Raw genomic sequence first — 21,101 nt, 5'->3', positions numbered from 1 at the left:
GGCGTGGAGGCTGGTTCCTGTACGGTCGAGACCGGCTCAGTACCGGTATAGACATAGCTTTACATTGGTGCAACAGAGTACACACTATAAGGCCTAGAAGATTTTTGTTTGTTTCATGTTTTTCCCCGCTCATTGTAGCCAGGTGTGTGTTCTCACTCCTGTTAGTTTACCTATTTTATTTTGCTAACATTAATCAAAACAAACGTACTAATTGATGATGAGGCGGCCCCTTTGGCCTCTCAGGCATTGGCCCTAATGGAGCACATGACACAGTTGGCTTCATCAATTATCATGATTGTTTTTCAACAACTAGGGAACCCTGGTGTGCCATGAGAGGTCATCTGGTATGCCGTGGAAAATGATATAATGACTGACTGTACATTGTTACTGAGTGCGTTACAATATGTGACCTTGCTCCCTCCACTTGTGCTTTTGGCCTTGCACCACCTCCTGGCCCCTCCTCCGTGGAGAAAACAATAAAGTTTCCCAGCTGTCAGCCTAGCCACAACAACTTTTGAGGGACTGCTTTTCATTCACCATCCCAATTGCAAATGAGAAAAAGACTTTACAATTGAGCTTTTGCAAGATATTGAAATATAATGCTGTTATCAGTGATATCATGACATATTACTTCCTGGTACGAGGAAACAAGCACAAGTGGAGGAGGCAAGGTGGCATATTGGAATACACAATATAGAAGGCAATAGGGTTGAAGGTTGAACACCACTGCTCTAGACTCATGGCTGCAGGAGGTGCTGGCCATTAGAAAATCTAATTTTTGGGGGACTATTTTTCATTCACCATCCCAATTGCAAATGAGAAAATGACATTAGAATTGTAATTGTAATTATTAAAATCTCACGACCCGCTTCTTATTGGCATTGTATTCTCCTGTATCTGATGATTTTTGTTTCCCATTGATGTTCACTACTCTGAGTAGATGACAATACTTCACACTGGAGATTACCTACGAATAATGCAGTACATAGATGTAAAACAAAACAATGAAAATGTTAATGAAAATCATAAACAAAATATGCATCACACTGAGTCTTCAAATGTGAACCGGGTACTATCCATTTTTTAATTATTTTGTTGTACAAAATGAAATCTAAAATAAATATTTGTCTCGCATCAACAGTGGTATCACAGTCTTGGAACGAACGAACACACACACACACACACACACCTTTCAAAACAAATCACATCACACATTACACACACACAGCTCTACTGGTCTGCTTGGGCCTCCATCTCCTCCTCCTGCGCCTCCTGTTCCGGGTCTCCTGGTAGGATCTCCGTCACCTTCTGAATCAGCTCCTCAATCTGCTCCTCAGACAGCCTCTCCTCACTCTCCTCCACCATCTACACAGCACACACACACGCATAGTATGCCATACATACACATCAGATCACCACATGTCCATAGCTAAAGCCGTCTGCATCACACGATGGTTTTTATATTGGTTTCAGATAGGGATGCACAATGTCAAAAATACATCTGGCCGATACCGATATCCGATTGTGATACTGCGGTTTTGGACGATGACCGATATTAACCGATACTGATGTTTTTCTTTCTTTTTAAAAAAAAAAAAAAGAGATGACAATGATGCAAACCAACAGAGTTTTTGAATGTCGTCTTTTAACTCCCTGTGATAATTAGATAAAAAATAGAGACAAAATAGAAGACAAACAGTGAAAGTCATCGTCAAGTCCATTCTTTTAGAACCGTAACATATTAAAAAAAACATCGGCGTTAACATCAGCCCAATTTTACCCATCAGACCGATGTCCGATGTGTTGAATCTGGCCGATACATCGTGCATCCCTAGTTTCAGAATGTTCTGCCATTAAGGAGGCCGGCACTTTCAGATTTCCCCACTTCAGCGATCGTAGCCCCATTTTTTTCTTTTAAGATTCATGTTCCTGAAAGTCAAAGAATGCGCGCACATCAGTGGCACAGGTGCTGAACCAAACATAAGATAACTGAAAAGAAAATAAAGGTCCGCAACACTATTAAATGCTCCCAAATATTGAATGGCACTCCGGACTAACCGTCCTTCATCACAGTTCAACTAATTAATACCATTTTTGTCACACACAAAAAAATGAAAACGGGTCAAAATGACTCCTTACAAGGGTTAACTACCATAGTACTACACCACTATGACAGTACAGAGGGCCTTTAGTAATACATTACTACTTGGTCATTGCCATTCTGGGAACAGGTAATTTATGCCAGGCACCGTGCCTTACTGGTTTAAAGTGGTTGCATAGCAGAGTAAATTATTATTATTATTATTATTATGATTATTATTATTATTATTAGAGTAAAGGGTCTCTTACCAGCTGGATCTCCACTGCAGTTTGGGGCCTGTGGTTTAACAGCTGAAGCTTTTCAGCCCTATCAGAACAATGGTGCACAACACAAGTGTACATTACTATTACAACAACACATAACACAGCCAAACAACCAATATAACATTAGTAATAATACTATGACCAACTGTGGATTATGACAAACACTTATGAAGACGGAAGCCACAAAACAATTCATACATGTGGTTATGAAACAATACTAACTTGGTGAGTTTGTGCTCTTGCATCGTGGTGAGAAAATCCTTCACATTTTCTGGACTCTGACGCGAACATGCCGTTTTGGAGAGATACTTCAGCGTCTATAGGAATAGACAACCGTAGAATAAAGCATTGACACACCATGACATTGTGGTAAAGCTGGTTTACCCAGGTACGGTATAGGTCAAAAGTTGTGTCCACACTAATTTAACAGAAACAAAAGCCATCAATTATGGGGTCTACCTCACAAAAGTCATCCAATAATTCACAAATTGTAGAACTAGAGCTTTCAGACTTGACACAACATGAAAAAAAACCACTGGCACACAATGTCTTTGCCTACAGCTGGCTTATCCAGGCAGGTATGTACAATAACAAATGATTGATGGAGGAGTTTCCTAGCTCACCTCATACATGATGGTGTTTAAATTCTGCTGTCCAGAGCTGTGCTTTTTACCGCTCTCTTTCCTCTTCTCTTTGAGATCTGTGAGGAGGTGATACACCTGTCAAACGGAATGGTTATTGAGCTTAGAAGTTATCTGGACACAATGACACACTTAGGGGGAGCTGATACACCTGTCAAACAAATGGAATGGTTATTGAGCTTACAAGTTATCTGGACACAATGACACTTAGGCTAGGCATCTCAAACGAACAATGTTTAAAACAACAGTTTAACTGTTAACTGTAATCGAGGACGACAACAACAAAAATAATGTGACATCCGTTGCACACTGGTAAGAACAACATTGGCATTGGATGAAATAAACCTGAATACACATTTGGTTCCATATGTGAAACCCACCTCATAGTTGCTCAGCATCGCGGCGTTGGCATCTCTCCTAAGAAAAACAAAATAATTTCAAGCATCACATAACAAAACCAGGGAAACGGAACACGTATTTCACATGGACGATCTAGCAGTGTGAAACAACGACACGCGAGAAATGATAATTAAATAAATGGGATGCTAAAAAAATCTTACACGTCCATGTTGATTTGCTGTTGTACGTCTTCGTAATGGTTCCGTGCAGCCGCCGGAGGTCTGTATTTAATAGTTCCTACCTTAAGTTTAAAATACACGTAGCCTATAAAAGCGATTGCAACATTAATTAACAACACTAATTAAACGTGTGTTGCTTTATTTATTAATTATGGCGGAAAATGACGAATATTACCAGGCCTACACAGTCCATCTGAAAGAAATACAATTGTACAATCTAAGTTAGTGTCTTGAAATGTCCATGTGGGCATAATGTGTATTTATTTATGTAGCTACTTGACACATTAATCCACCAAAAGGCCCTCGAGACATAGGTTCCCCACCCCTGGCCTAAAGCAATGGGTCCATCAGTGGACTAGAAGCCATCCCACCACACAAGAAAAAGTGCATCAAAGTGTCCATTCAACATTTGGCCTCAAGATGGCGCAATGGCATTACAGTTTTTCTCAATTGGTTTTGTATATTTCTCACAACAGAATAATGATTCTCAAAAGTCTTTGTTCAATTGTGACTTCCTGGTGTTACCTCTGCACATGGTCAAATCAGTTTCTCATTGTTTTCTGCATAGGCCTATAGCAAATTCTCTCGTCCACCATGCCATGGCTGTGTACAATTCTCAGTGATTTTGTACATTATCAATTGCTTTTGTCATATCACTCAAAAAGCACTAAATGCATGAAACTATCTCACCCCCCAAAACATTTAGGCCCCATGTCATAGTTTAAGTCTTAAGTCTTGACATGCAAAATGATTTACCAAGCTGTGATAATGTGATAAGCACTGTATAATTCCATTGGATTTTTATCTATAGGCCTAAATGTGATCTGAATTGGTAAATTGCTCACAGGTAAATATTGACTCTCTCTAATCATAGGCAATAGAAGGGATAGAGAAAACGCATGCAATACAACAATAGGCTCTGTACTGCATTATATTACTCTATGCCTCATGTGCCCTTTATAATTAGGCCTACGCTCCACGCAAAATTACAATATTTCCAGTGCTTAATTTGAGACGGAACATGCCGGAACAGGATCCCCCACCTCGTAAGTTTGACCCCCCTGTGTTCCGGGACTTATTTTGGCTGATCCGGCACCTCCCGTGAATTAATAAAATATATATATAGCCTATTATAACGGACTACCTCTGCCTCCTCAGGAGTGAGAGCGCAGCATCATGATGTTCACTAGGCTACATTTCCCATCTCACCGTGCAGCCTATACATTGGGTTTGAGACTGTCAGGATCGCAACAACCACGAGTGAGCAAGCGAGAAGGAACCACGAAGTGTGCGCGCCGAGAAGATCACCATTTCTGAATCACGAAAGCTAGACAGTAGACACTGATGTGCGCTGTTCCAAATTGAGACCGAGCGCGAGAGTCTGCAAACAAGGGTTTGCAAAAGTGCACTACTAAAAAAAGAAAAAAGATATTCGTTGTGTTGATCTAAGTTATTTCTTATGTGTTGGTCAGTGGTTTTATTCATATTTGGAAAGGTAACGAAGGCTAAACCAACTCATAACCTTTTAAACTTTAAAATAGCCTACAGTCGGCTGCACGTTACAATATGGTAGAGCTGAAGGCAACGCGCACCGACTTAAAAAAAAAAGATCGACATCATATTTTATAATCGCGACGCAGGCGCATGCAACAGTTAATCATATAGCCTATGACATTCGACATAGTGAGAGTGTTTGAGTGAAAGGGAGAGGATTCTGAAGTGGCGACCTCTCCACGTATTGCAGTAGGAGAAGTCCAGCGTTTGCGTGGCTATTTTGGTGAGGGAAGCGCAATTGGTAGCCTACTGCTTGTCCCACACATTTAAGAATCATAACTATTATGGATCTACATGTCATACTCCCTCGCTGTTTGTTCATATGCGCGGATGAGATGGAAAGCCTGGCTGTGCCAAACATTGTTTAAAAGTTTTCATCATTTTTTGGTCGGCGCACAAGGTTTTGGACATACTAGTTTATAGTGGCACGGGCGCCTGGGCCACTTTTGGTGCATTAATCAGCCATGTAGCAAAAAGGATAGATAGCCGAGGTGAGAGGATGATATCTTCCACGGCTGGCGAGCGCTCTGCCTAGTGCGCCCGTTTCCTTCCCTCCCAGGACCCGACAGCTGCTTACAAGTCAATTTGAGCACGAAAACAGCAAAGACAATGTGCTTTTTCATTCAAATATGGCATACACGCTCCAAATAAAGCACTGTCTGGTTGGAGGGATTTTCAATCGGACCGCAGCGCGAGCAGACAGTCAGTGTGAAAAGCCAAGTCTAGGGAACATCGCCGTCTTCGCTGCCGCTCGCTTACCATCAGTGCACGAGCCCTTGAAATAGTGAAGTGGCATATCGCAACAGCACATGCGGATTAGCCAAATTATATGCAAGAAAGTCGCCAACAAAGCGTGGATTTGCCAACGTTGTGTGAATACGGGGAAAGGATAACAATTGGAAAGCCATGCGCTGTCCTTTCCATGGGTAGTAGAAGACCGATTCGGTTTCTTTTCACCTCATGTGGAAAGCATAATTTCCATGCACTGCATTTGCTGAAACTACTAAGCATAAAGTTAGCGATCAAACTAAAATATTGGTTGTTGTCATTACATCATTTAATAGGCTATGGTTTTTGGCCATTGGATTGCCAACCGTATTAAAAAACAAAAGTATGGTTCCATGAGCTGACATGCTCAATGTCGTTAAAATGTAGGGAATTGCCCCCCCCCCCCTCGTTTGCGTAATTGTAGCCTATGTAGTTTTTTTTTCTGTGCGTTCCGGGACCTCTGTCCAACTCATCATCGCTGTGGTGTCATATGTGTTTTGCGTTCCGGTACCTTGTGATTTACAAATTAAGCACTGAATATTTCCCTAGAATTTCACAAGACAGTAGCCTAAGTGATGACCAGTGCATGTAAAGAAATTGACAATAAACTTGACTTGACTTGACTTGACTTGACTTGACTTGACTTGACTAAGTGTACTTTATGCAGTATCAGTTTATTGTTTCAAATTTATTTTTGCTTTACAGTTCTAGATTTTTTTTTTCACATGGGCTTGCAAGACAAGTAAAAAGGGATGGTAGAGGGCACATTTTGACACATCAACCAGAGTTTGCTATTTTTCCTATTTTGCAATGAGAAAATTGAATAAATAGGTCATAGTCTAAATGTATATCTGGGACAATCTTATCTGATCAATGTAATATAAAGTCGAATTTACAACATTTCCCATCCAATCTAAACAACATTTTGCTTCAGAAAAGATCCTCAATACTATTCAATTGGCAACATGACAAATCGATTTGACTAGCTTGTAGGCCTACGGACCACACTATGACACAATGTCTAGCCTAGCTGGCACTGATACGTTCATTGACACAAAAACTTGGGGTTTGAGCAAGAGACTCGGTTTTGCAGGTCATCCACGGTGTTTTGCCATTTGTTAAAGCTGTTTTGATAATGAATATTATGTTTTGCAAATTGCGAGAGAGATTCGAGAAATGTACAAAACTGTAATTAAGGGCAGTTTCTGAGACTCACCAGTTTGGCACTGGCTACAGGCCTAATCATAGAGCATTCGGTAATCTCTAATCTCACCTACGGGTTTCGGCGTTAGGGTGGGGTGACAGCAAAGGTTTTGTGTGTATGATTACAGAAACCATGCACCCTTTGTCCGTAGTTTTTGCAATGATGCATCATTTTGGATGCTGGTGGTGAATAGGAAACTGGTCAGTTGTTGGTCAGCAGCACTCGTTTTAATCGTCATAGTCATAACAATTGGTTGTCTACAACTGTTGAGTGGTTTAAAACCTTGTGGAATGACCTGTGTTTTAGTACCGGAATTAGGTTAGAGCGTGTGAGTTTGTGGGTGTGTTTCAAATTGAATGTTATCCATACCAACCCCGCCCTCTCTCCCCGAGCGCACGCTGCTGCTGCTGCTGCTTGCCACCGCGCGCCACTAACAATCTCGTGATTTCAGTTTACTGGAAAATGTCAACAATCGCATAGTCCTACTGACCGACCTGCGGCAGGCTGAGCTCAGCTCTGGTTGCAAACCTTAAGGCACAGACTTGCCTGTGAGATCCACGAGTTGGGCTACTTCACGTCAGTGATGTCAAAGTAGCCTAGTTTGCGGAAGACCTGGAAGAGAGAAGGCGCAAACACGCAACAGGTGCTGCTGGAGACCCGGGTGAGTAAGTTGCTAGGTTATGTGAAAATACAACAACAGAAAGAGTTAATATTTGATGCTGATTGCAGCCACCTCGGAGCCTATTCTATAGGCCTACAAGATGAAATGCCCCATTCATACACTGTGTGTAGCATTATTAAGCAAACATGTTTTTGACCATTTTGTCTTTTTAATGCATATTTTCCAACAGGAATCTTGGCTATATGAACATGAAAGCCTATTGGATATATGCATTCCAGGCCATACATATTTGTATAATAAGATGGTGGTGTGGTCGAAGGTGCCCAACACCTTATATCAGGTGTGCATAATTATTAGGCAACTTTGTATTCTTCTGGTAAAATAGGCCACAAAATAGATCTAACAAACTCTGAAAAGTCTATAAACAATTTTGAAGTCTTCTAGAGGGATGTGGCTGTCTTGAAATTGACAAGACGTTGGTCATGTTTGCACAGAACTATCAAATGCACCGTTACAATGTCATCAGTCTTCTAAGAAATGTCACTGCCAAACATTGAGAAGAATTTAAAGTGAAACTACAAAAAAGTATTACCCAGCAGTCCTATCATATTCCAGAACAGAAACTTACACCAAGTGTCCAGAAGAACAGGGTATTGAGCACTCAGAGACATGTCCAAGCCAAGGTAAGAAGGGATGACACCAGACAACCATTAAACAAGTTACAGTTTTTCTCAATTGGTTTTGTACATTTCTCACAACATAATAATAATTCTTAAAAGTTTTTGTTCAATTGTCACTTCCTGCCGTTACCTGTGCACATGATAAAATCAATCATGTCCACCACATGTGCAATGGTTGTGCACGATTCTTAGTTTTTTCATACATTATCAATTGCTTTTGCCATATCACTCAAAAAGCTTTGTCACTGAATGCACAAAACTATCTCACCCCCCGAAACATTTAGGCTAGGTCATAGTTTAAGTCTTGACATGCAAAATGATTTACCAAGCTGTCATAATTGGATTTTTGTCTACAAATGTGATCTGAATTAGTAAATTGTGCGCAGGTAAATATTGACTCTCTCTAATCAAAGGCAGTAGAAGGGAAAGAGAAAACAGGCATGCAATACAACAATAAGCACTGTACTGCATTACATTACTCTATGCCTCATGTGCCCTTTATAATTACGCTCCAAGCAAAATTACAATATTTCCCTAGAATTTCACAAGACAATAGGTGCACTTTATACAGTATCAGTGTATTGTTTCAAATTTATTTTGCTTTACAGTTCTATATTTTTTTCACATGGTCCTGCGAGACAAGTGAAACAGGGTGGTAGAGGGCGCATTTTGACTCCTCAACCGAGTTGGCAATTTTTTCTGTTTTGCAATGAGAAAACCTGTCAATAAATAGTTCATACTCTGAATGTATATCTAGTACAATTTCATCTGATCAATGTAATATAAAGTCGAAGTTACAACATTTCCCATCCAATCTAAACAACATTTTGCTTCAGAAAAGATCCTCAAGAGTGTACTAGTCAATTGACAACATGACAAATCGATTTGACTGGCTTGTCGATACACTATGACACAATGACTAACCATTCCGCTGGCACTGACACATTCATTGACACAAAAACTTGGTTTTGAAAGACAAACCAAGGGTTTTGAGCAAGAGACTTGGTTTTGCAGGTCATCCACTGTGTTTTGCCATTTGTTAAAGCTGTTGTGAGAATGAATATTATGTTTTGCAAATTGTGAGAGAGATTCGAGAAATGTACAAAACCAATTGAGAAATATTGTAATTAAGTCAAGACTCGGTCAAAAACACCTGGGGAAAGAGTTTTCAAAGGTATTATGGACTTGGGAAAGTGACTCTTGACAGACAGGGTGGATGAGCCCATGCTTGGATCTTTGAGTGGAAGAAATTTGCATCTTTTAAGAAGACAATATTTTTATGCAGTACTTTGCTGTCATTTGAGTGGAACTCAGGAACTCATCTGTGTGTGCACATTACTGATCTAGCCATAGGCTCATCTACCTGGCCCATTAACAGTCACTTTCAGTGGTTCATAAAACCATTGAAAAAACTGTCTAAAGACATTTCTTGACCCAGTCTTGACTTAAGTTTCTTGTTGAGCGGTCTTCAGGTTTCAGCCTGTTTTACCTTGGCCATGTCTCTGAGTGCTGAATACAGTGTTCCTGTGGACACTCGATGTAGCTTTCAGTTCTGGATTATAACAGCACTGCAGGGTAATAGTTTTGTGGTAGTTTCATCTTCAATTCTTCTCAGTCTGGCAGGACTTTGTGGGCACATGTCATGTGACACTGATGGCTTTGTAACGGTGTATTAGATGGATGTGACCAATTTCAAGATAGCCACACCCCTCTGGAAGACTTCAACATTGTTTATAGTCTTTTCAGAGTTTGTTAGATCTCTTTTGTGGCCTATTTTTCCATAGGAAAGCAAAGTTGCCTAATAATTATGCACATTAATTATGCCCTGATATAGGCTATTGGGCTCCTCCGATCACACCGTCTCTTATTATACAAATATGAATGACCTGGAATGCTTAAATCCAATAGGTGTTCATGTCCATAAAGGGTGTGGCAGACAATATGCATAAAATGGACGATATGGTCAAAAAACGTTGTTTTTGCAATCATTTTTGTTTGCGTAATAATTCTGCACACAGTGTAATTGTAAATAATGCATATGGTGCGCCAGGTAAGCTATGGAATGGAACCGGTGTGGCAGCTTTTGTGATATGCACCGGATTCTCATCCGCCCTGTGTGGGGTACAGTTGGGGTAAATCAAATATACCTGTGTAACAACAAGACTCTGATCTAATTCCAAAGTGTAGGCATAACATAAATGACAGCCCCAAAACATTTGCTGACCATATCGAAGATTGTGTAATCTCTCTGTTTTATGTTGACATTCGCTTCCTGCCATACATTTGTCCCACATCGCTTGCCATAGCCTCGTGCAAGCAGATGTACATGTGGATGAGAATTCCGGTGCATATCACAAAAGCTGCCACACCGGTGTTTGTCGTTTTCACCAAACCTAATGGTGTTGTCATGTGGAAAGATGTCATATCTCTTTCTGGGTGGAATTGATGTTGTGCATTGTGTAGCTGTAGTAGCCTAGACCTATACTATGCCTAAGTGTGTAAGTGTGGGGAATAAGATTCAAGATTCAAGATTTCTTTTATTACATCCATCTCATCATAGGTTTGAAGTCTCCTCAAAAGATAAATAAATGAAAGGTGTGTGTGTGTGTGTGTGTGTGTGTGTGTGTGTGTGTGTGTGTGTGTGTGTGTGTGTGTGTGTGTGTGTGTGTGTGTGTGTGTGTGTGTGTGTGTGTGTGTGTGTGTGTGTGTGTTACAAGGGGGGGGTACAAAGAGTGCCTTGTTGTCTTCAGCATGAGGGTTAGAATAAAGGAACACAGCACATGCGAGTAGTGGTGTGGATCGGCACTGCCCTCACGATCCGATTCGATCACGATTTGAACTGAACTGAACTGACTGAATCGACTTTTATACCCTGCCTGAGATCTTTAGTACCATGATGAAGTGACAGTCAAGGTTTTGCCTCTTGCTTCATCTCCTCTCCTGGGGTGAATTTCTCAAAACCAAAGTTGCTTACTACATTAGCTACTTTGTTGTTTTCAATGCATTTTCCCATTGGTAATTAGCGAAGTTGCTAACAGGCTAACAACTTCTCTTTTGAGAAACTCACCCCTGACCTCCCCATTGCCTGCCTGCTTACAAGGATCTTGTCAGCTGAAACCTCTCACTATATGTCCAGTAGCAGCCCCTGCTCTGAAACGACAACGACACCTGAGTAAGGCCCTCAATACATCTGCTGTTACCACCAGAATGGCAACGACCAAGTCGTAATGCATTACTAAACACTCTGTGTTAGTGTGGAAGCCTACTGCAGTATTCTGGTAGTAAATACTCTGTGCTAGTGTAGTACTGCAGTACTCTGGTTGTGAAGTCTTTATGGGGACCACAGTACTCTGGTTGTGAAGTCTTCATGGGGACCACAGTACTCTGGTTGTGAAGTCTTCATGGGGACCTCAGTGCTCTGGTTGTGAAGTCTTCATGGGGACCTCAGTACTCTGGTTGTGAAGTCGTTATGGGGACCACAGTACTCTGGTTGTGAAGTCTTCATGGGGACCTCAGTACTCTGGTTGTGAAGTCTTTATGGGGACCACAGTACTCTGGTTGTGAAGTCTTCATGGGGACCACAGTACTCTGGTTGTGAAGTCTTCATGGGGACCACAGTACTCTGGTTGTGAAGTCTTCATGGGGACCACAGTACTCTGGTTGTGAAGTCGTTATGGGGACCACAGTACTCTGGTTGTGAAGTCTTTATGGGGACCACAGTACTCTGGTTGTGAAGTCGTTATGGGGACCACAGTACTCTGGTTGTGAAGTCTTTATGGGGACCACAGTACTCTGGTTGTGAAGTCTTTATGGGGACCACAGTACTCTGGTTGTGAAGTCTTCATGGGGACCACAGCCAGGGGCGTATTAAGATGGCCGGGGGCCCTAGGCTACTGGGTGCTATGGGCCCCATAGCAACACATTTACATGGACAGTGTCATGAATAATTACTAGGAATTAGGGGTTAGAGTTTATATATTTATATATTAAATATTGCATCTTGTCACAGTTCTACAGTTTTTCCCTTTTGACCAATCAGGGGCCCCCTAGCAGGTGGGGGCTCCTAGGCTGCAGCCATATCTAGCCTATGGGGGGGCCCTGGCAGGTGGGGCCCTAGGCTGCAGCCATATCTAGCCTATGGGGGCCCCTGGCAGGTGGAGGGCCCTAGGCTGCACCCATATCTAGCATTAATCCCGCCCCCGCTACAGCATTCAACTGCTGGAACAGTACACACAATGACGCGACATTAAAGGCTTCCACAGTACAGTTGTTCTCAGTAATGCAAACTTCTATAGAAGGGTGTGACAGTCAGTCTGGCGTTGTGACGCCGGCATCCTCTACGGGTGACTCACGAGATGAAAAATGTGATAATGAGAAGGCGAGGTCTGCAAACACTCAGCAGCATGCTGGCTGTATGTAGCTCTTTATCAACTTAAAAAACTCCCGCACACTGACCATTTCGCTGTTCTTTCTTTAATAAACGAAGTTTCGGTACTAGACCTTCATCATGCCTGATGAAGGCATGATGAAGGCATGAAGAAGTGTGCGGGAGTTTTTTAAGTTGTTGCTGAGTGACCCTTGGTGCCATCTCCGACGCACCTGCCAGCTGAGGTGTGCGAAAAAAGTTGAAGTTTGATGTATGTAGCTCTTTATCAGAACAGGATTTCACCAGCAGAGTAGCCGCCCAGGTGCAGAAATGGGGCAGCCATGGGGCAGCTCAGTGGTCAGAGCGATGGCCTTTAGATCAGAGGGTTGCAGGTTCAAATCCCACCCTTACCAGCGCCTTCATCCATGGCTGAACTGTCCTTGAGCAAGCCCCCCCACCCCCACATTGCTCCAGGGACTATAACCAATACCCTGTACCTAAATAAATGAAAGTCGCTTTGGATTTTAAAAAAGCGTTAGCTAAGTGTAATGTAATGTAATGTAAAAGAACAATGACAATAGGAACATGTAATAGCTGAATGACTCGTTATGTTTAAGTGGTAAATCAATTCTTAAAGTTTCTCTTGTTTCAGACATGTAAACGTTTTTTTAATCTTTTACGGAAGTCTCACCGTATAAACATGACAGGTAAAAGTTTAAAAACTTTTGCATGTCTGAAACAAAACACATTTTAACAATTGACATTAAAAGCAGTCTGCAAGATCAAGCAATCAGTCATACAGATGGCACACTGCCCCCCCCGGCCAACACTAGACGCACATGATGTTCAGATACAGTATACAGTATATACTATACTATACGGCTCTAGGGTGTGTGTTTGGTGATCCCTGGAGATGACCTTAGAGACCGCAGGCAGGCAGACAGACAGACAGACAGAGAGACAGACAGACAGGCAGGTTGAAAGACAGACAGACAGACAGACAGACAGACAGACAGACAGACAGACAGACAGAAAGACAGACAGGCAGACAGACAGGGTCATTGCCATACTTGTCCAACCCCCGCCGAGTCACATTCCCAATGCCACCAGTTGGAAATACAGGTTGCCTTTTAGAAGACAGTGAGAAGAAAAACCAATAGCAGCAACAGACGAGTCTCTTATCAGTTATGAGTCTTGTTATATGCGGTGAAGGGAAGAGATTATTATCAGTGATGAGTGTTGTCGTGTAGGGTGAAGGTAAGGAGATAGTGAGGAGGATAACGAAGATGAAGACTTGTGTGACCAGTCCTACTGAACAGACCAGCTGGGTGAGAGAGAGGGTCTTTCACCATGTGCGTGTGTGCGTGTGTGCGTGTGTGTGGTGTGTGTGTGTGTGTGTGTGTGTGTGTGTGTGTGTGTGTGTGTGTGTGTGTGTGTGTGTGTGTGTGTGTGTTCGTGTGTGTGTGTGTGTGTTCGTGTGTGTGTGTGTGTGTGTGTGTTTGTTTTGTACACCTAGAATTTCGCATTACTATCGATTGTAACCAATTGTCCAACTCATTATCATTTACAGAACAATACTGTATTCTATTGCCCTCCTCATTACAATACTGTACTGTATTCTATTGCCCTCCTCATTACAATACTGTATTCTATTGCCCTCCTCATTACAATACTGTACTGTATTCTATTGCCCTCCTCATTACAATACTGTATTCTATTGCCCTCCTCATTACAATACTGTATTCTATTGCCCTCCTCATTACAATACTGTACTGTATTCTATTGCCCTCCTCATTACAATACTGTATTCTATTGCCCTCCTCATTACAATACTGTACTGTATTCTATTGCCCTCCTCATTACAATACTGTACTGTATTCTATTGCCCTCCTCATTACAATACTGTACTGTATTCTATTGCCCTCCTCATTACAATACTGTACTGTATTCTATTGCCCTCCTCATTACAATACTGTATTCTATTGCCCTCCTCATTACAATACTGTACTGTATTCTATTGCCCTCCTCATTACAATACTGTATTCTATTGCCCTCCTCATTACAATACTGTACTGTATTCTATTGCCCTCCTCATTACAATACTGTACTGTATTCTATTGCCCTCCTCATTACAATACTGTACTGTATTCTATTGCCCTCCTCATTACAATACTGTACTGTATTCTATTGCCCTCCTCATTACAATACTGTATTCTATTGCCCTCCTCATTACAATACTGTACTGTATTCTATTGCCCTCCTCATTACAATACTGTATTCTATTGCCCTCCTCATTACAATACTGTACTGTATTCTATTGCCCTCCTCATTACAATACTGTATTCTATTGCCCTCCTCATTACAATACTGTACTGTATTCTATTGCCCTCCTCATTACAATACTGTATTCTATTGCCCTCCTCATTACAATACTGTACTGTATTCTATTGCCCTCCTCATTACAATACTGTACTGTATTCTATTGCCCTCCTCATTACAATACTGTACTGTATTCTATTCCCCTCCTCATTACAATACTGTATTCTATTGCCCTCCTCATTACAATACTGTATTCTATTGCCCTCCTCATTACAATACTGTATTCTATTGCCCTCCTCATTACAATACTGTATTCTATTGCCCTCCTCATTACAATACTGTACTGTATTCTATTGCCCTCCTCATTACAACACTGTACTGTATTCTATTGCCCTCCTCATTACAATACTGTACTGTATTCTATTGCCCTCCTCATTACAATACTGTACTGTATTCGTACTGTATTCTATTGCCCTCCTCATTACAATACTGTACTGTATTCTATTGCCCTCCTCATTACAATACTGTATTCTATTGCCCTCCTCATTACAACACTGTACTGTTTGTGTTTCCTCATCTACAGCTCTGCTCCTCCATTGGCCCATTTCAGATCCGTTTCTTTCCTCTTTGTTCTGTTTGTTTTCAATCTTTGTCCTGTTGTTTATCTTCCCCACTTTCCCTCCACGTGTGTTCCTGTGTTTAGTGTCTACTCTCCTCTTTCATCCCCATCTCCTTTGGCTACTTTTTTTTCGTTTCTTTCAGTTTTATTTCTCTCATTTCTCACTCCTCCCCCCCTCCCTCGCTCCCTGTCACCATGCCGACGGAGGTTCTGCATCGTCTGAGCACGCTCTCCTTGACCTCCGTGAAGCAGCTGGGTCGCCTGCCGCGCCTGTCCTCGTCGCTGCCCGCCCTCCCCGCCCCGCGCCCCACCCTCGCCGCCTCCGAGGTGCCCACCCTGTTCCGCGAGCCCCACATCCTCTCCGGCTACCGGCCCGCGGGACAACCCTGGAGCAGCTACCTACTCAGCACCTTCCAAGTATGTACACTCATGTACTGTATGTTCTTACTGCACTGTGTGTGTGTGTGTGTGTGGTGTGTGTCTGTGTGTGTGTGTGTGTTTTGTCAATGTCTTAGACTGTATGTATGTTTAGTTTATCTGTGCTAACCCTGTTACATAGACATTCTTGTCAATAAATGTACTGTATGTTTTTACTGCACTGTGTGTGTGTGGGTGTGGGTGTGTGGGTGTGTGTGTGTGTTTGGTCAATGTCTATATGTTTAGTTTATCTGTGCTAACTCTGTTACATAGAATTTTTTGTCAATAAAGTACACATGACTTGACTTGAGGTGGCTTAACATTGACTTCCAGTGGCACTAGACAACATCACCCAGATGTGTGTATGGGAACTGTGTGTGTGCGTGTGTGTGTGTGTGTGTGTGTGTGTGTGTGTGTGTGTGTCTCTTCCAGTGGCATAACGAGTCCATGAACGTCTGGACCCATCTGCTGGCGGCGCCTCTGCTCCTGCTGCGCTGCTGGTCGCTGCTAGAGGGCGCCGGTGGGCCGTGGCGTCTGCTGGGGGACGTGGCTGCGTTGCCCCTGGTGCTGTACGTGGTGTCGGCGCTAACGTACCTGGCGTGCAGCGTGGCCGCCCACCTGCTCCAGTCGCGCTCGGAGCTGACGCACTACTCCGTCTTCTTCCTGGATTACGTGGGCGTGGCTGTGTACCAGTACGGCTGCGCGCTGGGCCACTACTTCTACGGCTCGGAGCCGCGCTGGCGTGATGACATCCTGGGGGGCCTCATGGGCGCCGTGTACCTGCCTAGCGCCGCCCTGCTGGCCTGGATGTCCTGCGCATGCTGCTGCTTCGCCAAGGCGCACTACCGCCGGCCCTACCCTCCGCGCCGCAAGGTGGTCCAGCTGATCCCCACGGGCCTGGCGTACGTGCTGGACATCAGCCCCGTGGCACACCGCCTCCTGGTGGCGGGAGATTGGCAGCGCGACGACGACGGGGCGCTGGGGTTCCACGCGGCGCAGGTGGTTTTCTTCATGATGGCCGCCATGTTCTTCTCCTACCCCTTCCCGGAATGCTGCCTGCCGGGCCATTGTGACATCATCGGCCACGCCCACCAGCTGTTCCACTTCTTCCTGGCGCTGTGCACCGTCTGCCAGCTGGAGGCGCTGTTCAGGGACTTCCTGGCGCGCAGGGCGGCCATCTTGGATGTGCACGGCGGGGAGCTGGTGGTGGGAGCCGGGGTCTCGTTCTTCGTCCTGGTGCTCTGCTGTTTGGCCACGGCCGTCTGGATGCGCAGGACGGTTCAGAAACGGCTGAAGGATCAACAGGCCTAGAAGTAGAAGTGTCTAGTATTGTTTTTTTATGTCACATTCATATATACAGTACACACTGTAAAACATTGCAGTCAGTTGAACGTCAAAATAAGTTGCCCTGCTGCCTTAAGTTTGCAAGTTAACCCAACTTGAGAAAGCATCAAGTTGAGTGAAGACTCGAGTTGAGTTAACTTATAAGTTATGTATAACTTATAAAGTTAAGGAGAACTTATTTTTTTACATTTAACTGGCTTGCAATGTTTTACAGTGCAGTTTTACACACTTTTACACTGTATTTATAATATTTATAGTATTTGTAGTGTTTTTCGTTTTTATAGGGGTTTGGTCTTTTGATTATTTATGAGTACATTAAGGCTGTAACAATACACTCTACTCACGATTCGGTTCGTATCAAAATTTTTGACCTAGGTTTATATACCCTACAAATTTTTAAATGTGTCTTTTGAAAAATATTTTATTTTATTTTTTCTCATTTGCCAACATTATAAAGTAACAGTAAAGTAATACATTTTAAAAAGTAATTTGATAAATGAAAGCGATTGTAATTGAAAGGTAGAGGTTTAACGTTTGAAGCTTGGAAACACCATCACATCACATGATATGATTATTTTCTGGACTGAAGGGTAACAGAGCTTTGAAAGGGCGTGTCATCATACTGCCTTCTTGCATCCCAGTATCCTGACTCTGTGTATCGCATGTCATCATACTGCCTTCTTGCATCCCAGTATCCTGACTCTGTGTAGGGTAACAGAGCTTTGAAAGGGCATGTCATCATACTGCCTTCTTGCATTCCAGTATCCTGACTCTGTGTAGGGTAACAGAGCTTTGAAAGGCCATGTCATCATACTGCCTTCTTGCATCCCAGTATCCTGACTCTGTGTAGGGTAACAGAACTTTGAAAGGGCATGTCATCATACTGCCTTCTTGCATCCCAGTATCCTGACTCTGTGTAGGGTAACAGAGCTTTGAAAGGGCATGTCATCATACTGCCTTCTTGCATCCCAGTATCCTGACTCTGTGTATCGCATGTCATCATACTGCCTTCTTGCATCCCAGTATCCTGACTCTGTGTATCGCATGTCATCATACTGCCTTCTTGCATCCCAGTATCCTGACTCTGTGTAGGGTAACAGAGCTTTGAAAGGCCATGTCATCATACTGCCTTCTTGCATCCCAGTATCCTGACTCTGTGTAGGGTAACAGAGCTTTGAAAGGGCATGTCATCATACTGCCTTCTTGCATCCCAGTATCCTGACTCTGTGTATCGCATGTCATCATACTGCCTTCTTGCATCCCAGTATCCTGACTCTGTGTATCGCATGTCATCATACTGCCTTCTTGCATCCCAGTATCCTGACTCTGTGTATCGCATGTCATCATACTGCCTTCTTGCATCCCAGTATCCTGACTCTGTGTATCGCATGTCATCATACTGCCTTCTTGCATCCCAGTATCCTGACTCTGTGTAGGGTAACAGAGCTTTGAAAGGGCATGTCATCATACTGCCTTCTTGCATCCCAGTATCCTGACTCTGTGTATCGCATGTCATCATACTGCCTTCTTGCATCCCAGTATCCTGACTCTGTGTATCGCATGTCATCATACTGCCTTCTTGCATCCCAGTATCCTGACTCTGTGTATCGCATGTCATCATACTGCCTTCTTGCATCCCAGTATCCTGACTCTGTGTATCGCATGTCATCATACTGCCTTCTTGCATCCCAGTATCCTGACTCTGTGTATCGCATGTCATCATACTGCTTTCTTGCATCCCAGTATCCTGACTCTGTGTGTATCGCGATTTCTCTGTTTGATACAATATTGTTACAGCCCTAGAGAGGTAGCACTTCAGTACTACTGTAGTCCTGAATGTACCTGTTTGTGCATTTGATTTTACAGTAAGTTATTCACTATGTACATAATGGTCATCAGCCTTTTTTTTTCCTTTTTTTTTTACTTTTACCATGTGTTGCCTTGTTAAGACGTGAGGTGTGCCCCTCATAAACTGGAGACCTGCGTTGGTGACTCCACAGTGGAACGCCATGTGGAACGCCATGTTGAACGCCATGTGCAGTTCTGTCCAGGGCTGGACTGGGACAGAAAAACGGCATGGGCGTCCTACATAAAGACCTGCTGTTAGTCCTCACCCAGCCCCCTGCTTTTGTACGATATTAGAATCAACTCAGTCCACTGTCTACGTATGTTAAAGATAAACCAATGTGCCACCACATCTAAATAGTGAAGACTGGCCCTGAGGACACTGGGAAAATGCCCCGTATGCCAGATGAGCAGCCCTGTCCAGCAGAGCTCTGTGGTTTAATCCAAAGCTCAGACGGCATTCCTTCTCCTCCGGGCGATGTCCGTCCCAATACCCTGACCTACTTCACAGCTCCCCTACCATGCACACACACACACACACTCACACTCACACTCACACGTGCACACACACACACACACACACACACACACACACACTCACGAACACACTCACATACACTCAAACACACACACACACGTGCGCACATTCACACACACACACACACACACATGCACACATATACACACACTCATGCACACACACACTCATGCACACACATACACACACTCATGCACACACACACTCACTCACGCACACCCACACACACACACACACACACACACACACACGTGCACACACACACACACACTCCCCAGCTTTGGAGTGCAGTCAGCAGTACCAATTTAAAAAGACTGAATGAAGGAAAAGAGAAATCTGGATTAGTCTTTTTAGAGCGCACGCGACATGGAAGCTCACTCACTGTACACACGCGACATGGAGGCCCACTCACTTAACACACGCGACATGAAAGCCCACTCACTTTACACACGCGACATGGAAGCTCACTCACTGTACACACGCGACATGGAGGCCCACTCACTTAACACACGCGACATGAAAGCCCACTTTACTGAAGGTGGAGATTGAAGGAAATTATTTATATTGTTTAAAAAGCAAATCTTGTCCTTTGGTAACAAGTGGATTGGCACAGATCCAATGAGAGAGTCTGTTTTTAGACAGACCAGACTGTCACTAGTTCTAGTTACTCTGTGTGTATGTGTGTGTTACTAGTTCTAGTTACTCTGTGTGTGTGTGTGTGTGTGTGTGTGTGTGTGTGTGTGTGTGTGTGTGTGTGTGTGTGTGTGTGTGTGTGTGTGTGTGTGTGTGTGTGTGTGTGTGTGTGTGTGTGTGTGACTAGTGTGTTCATCTACTGGTTGGAAGCTGCGTTGCTCCCCTGTAGACCTGTACACCTCTCCAAATGAAAAGGTGGCAAAACCAATTCCTTTAAAACCTGTTGAAAAGACCTGGGACCTGGACGATTGGAAATCCTCACAGAAAATTACATTTGAAATGATTACAGAATTGTTAGTTGATGCATTAACATTGATTTTTTTGAAGCACTTTTTAGGCTATCAAATTTAGTCCCACAAGCAAAATCTGCTAAGCATTGTAGGTTGCTCAAAATGCTATAAAAAAAAGCATTGCTGCTCTCAGCCTACAACTAAAGTGTTCCCCTGTGCCTTGAAAGCCTACTCTGTGTACACACAGCCTTCCTCAACACTGATATTGTGTCATTGATTTTTAAACTATGTAGTTGACCAACCGATCTGACCTCAAACA

The 21,101-nt window shown here is 43.2% G+C and overlaps 2 protein-coding genes across 2 annotated transcripts; one reads left to right on the top strand and one right to left on the bottom strand.

Annotated features, from left to right (window-relative positions):
- Positions 1-1,053: 1,053 nt before the first annotated feature.
- On the bottom strand, positions 1,054-3,639 carry crcp (calcitonin gene-related peptide-receptor component protein). The gene is made up of 6 exons (XM_063223811.1): positions 3,566-3,639; positions 3,386-3,422; positions 2,988-3,083; positions 2,587-2,681; positions 2,350-2,407; positions 1,054-1,365 (listed from the first exon to the last, which is right to left on the bottom strand). The coding sequence occupies exons 1-6, from the start codon at positions 3,571-3,573 to the stop codon at positions 1,231-1,233; spliced, it is 429 nt and encodes a 142-aa protein (XP_063079881.1). The 5' UTR covers positions 3,574-3,639; the 3' UTR covers positions 1,054-1,230.
- A 3,876-nt stretch (positions 3,640-7,515) lies between these two features.
- On the top strand, positions 7,516-17,931 carry paqr8 (progestin and adipoQ receptor family member VIII). Its single transcript, XM_063222583.1, has 3 exons — positions 7,516-7,770; positions 15,680-16,132; positions 16,565-17,931. Exons 2-3 carry the CDS (start codon positions 15,911-15,913, stop codon positions 17,441-17,443), a joined length of 1,101 nt encoding a protein of 366 aa, XP_063078653.1. The 5' UTR covers positions 7,516-7,770; positions 15,680-15,910; the 3' UTR covers positions 17,444-17,931.
- Positions 17,932-21,101: the final 3,170 nt, after the last annotated feature.

Source organism: Engraulis encrasicolus, chromosome 18 (assembly GCF_034702125.1).
Source record: "Engraulis encrasicolus isolate BLACKSEA-1 chromosome 18, IST_EnEncr_1.0, whole genome shotgun sequence".
Taxonomy (NCBI): Eukaryota; Metazoa; Chordata; class Actinopteri; order Clupeiformes; family Engraulidae; genus Engraulis; species Engraulis encrasicolus.
This window is presented reverse-complemented; position numbering and strand designations above follow the sequence as displayed.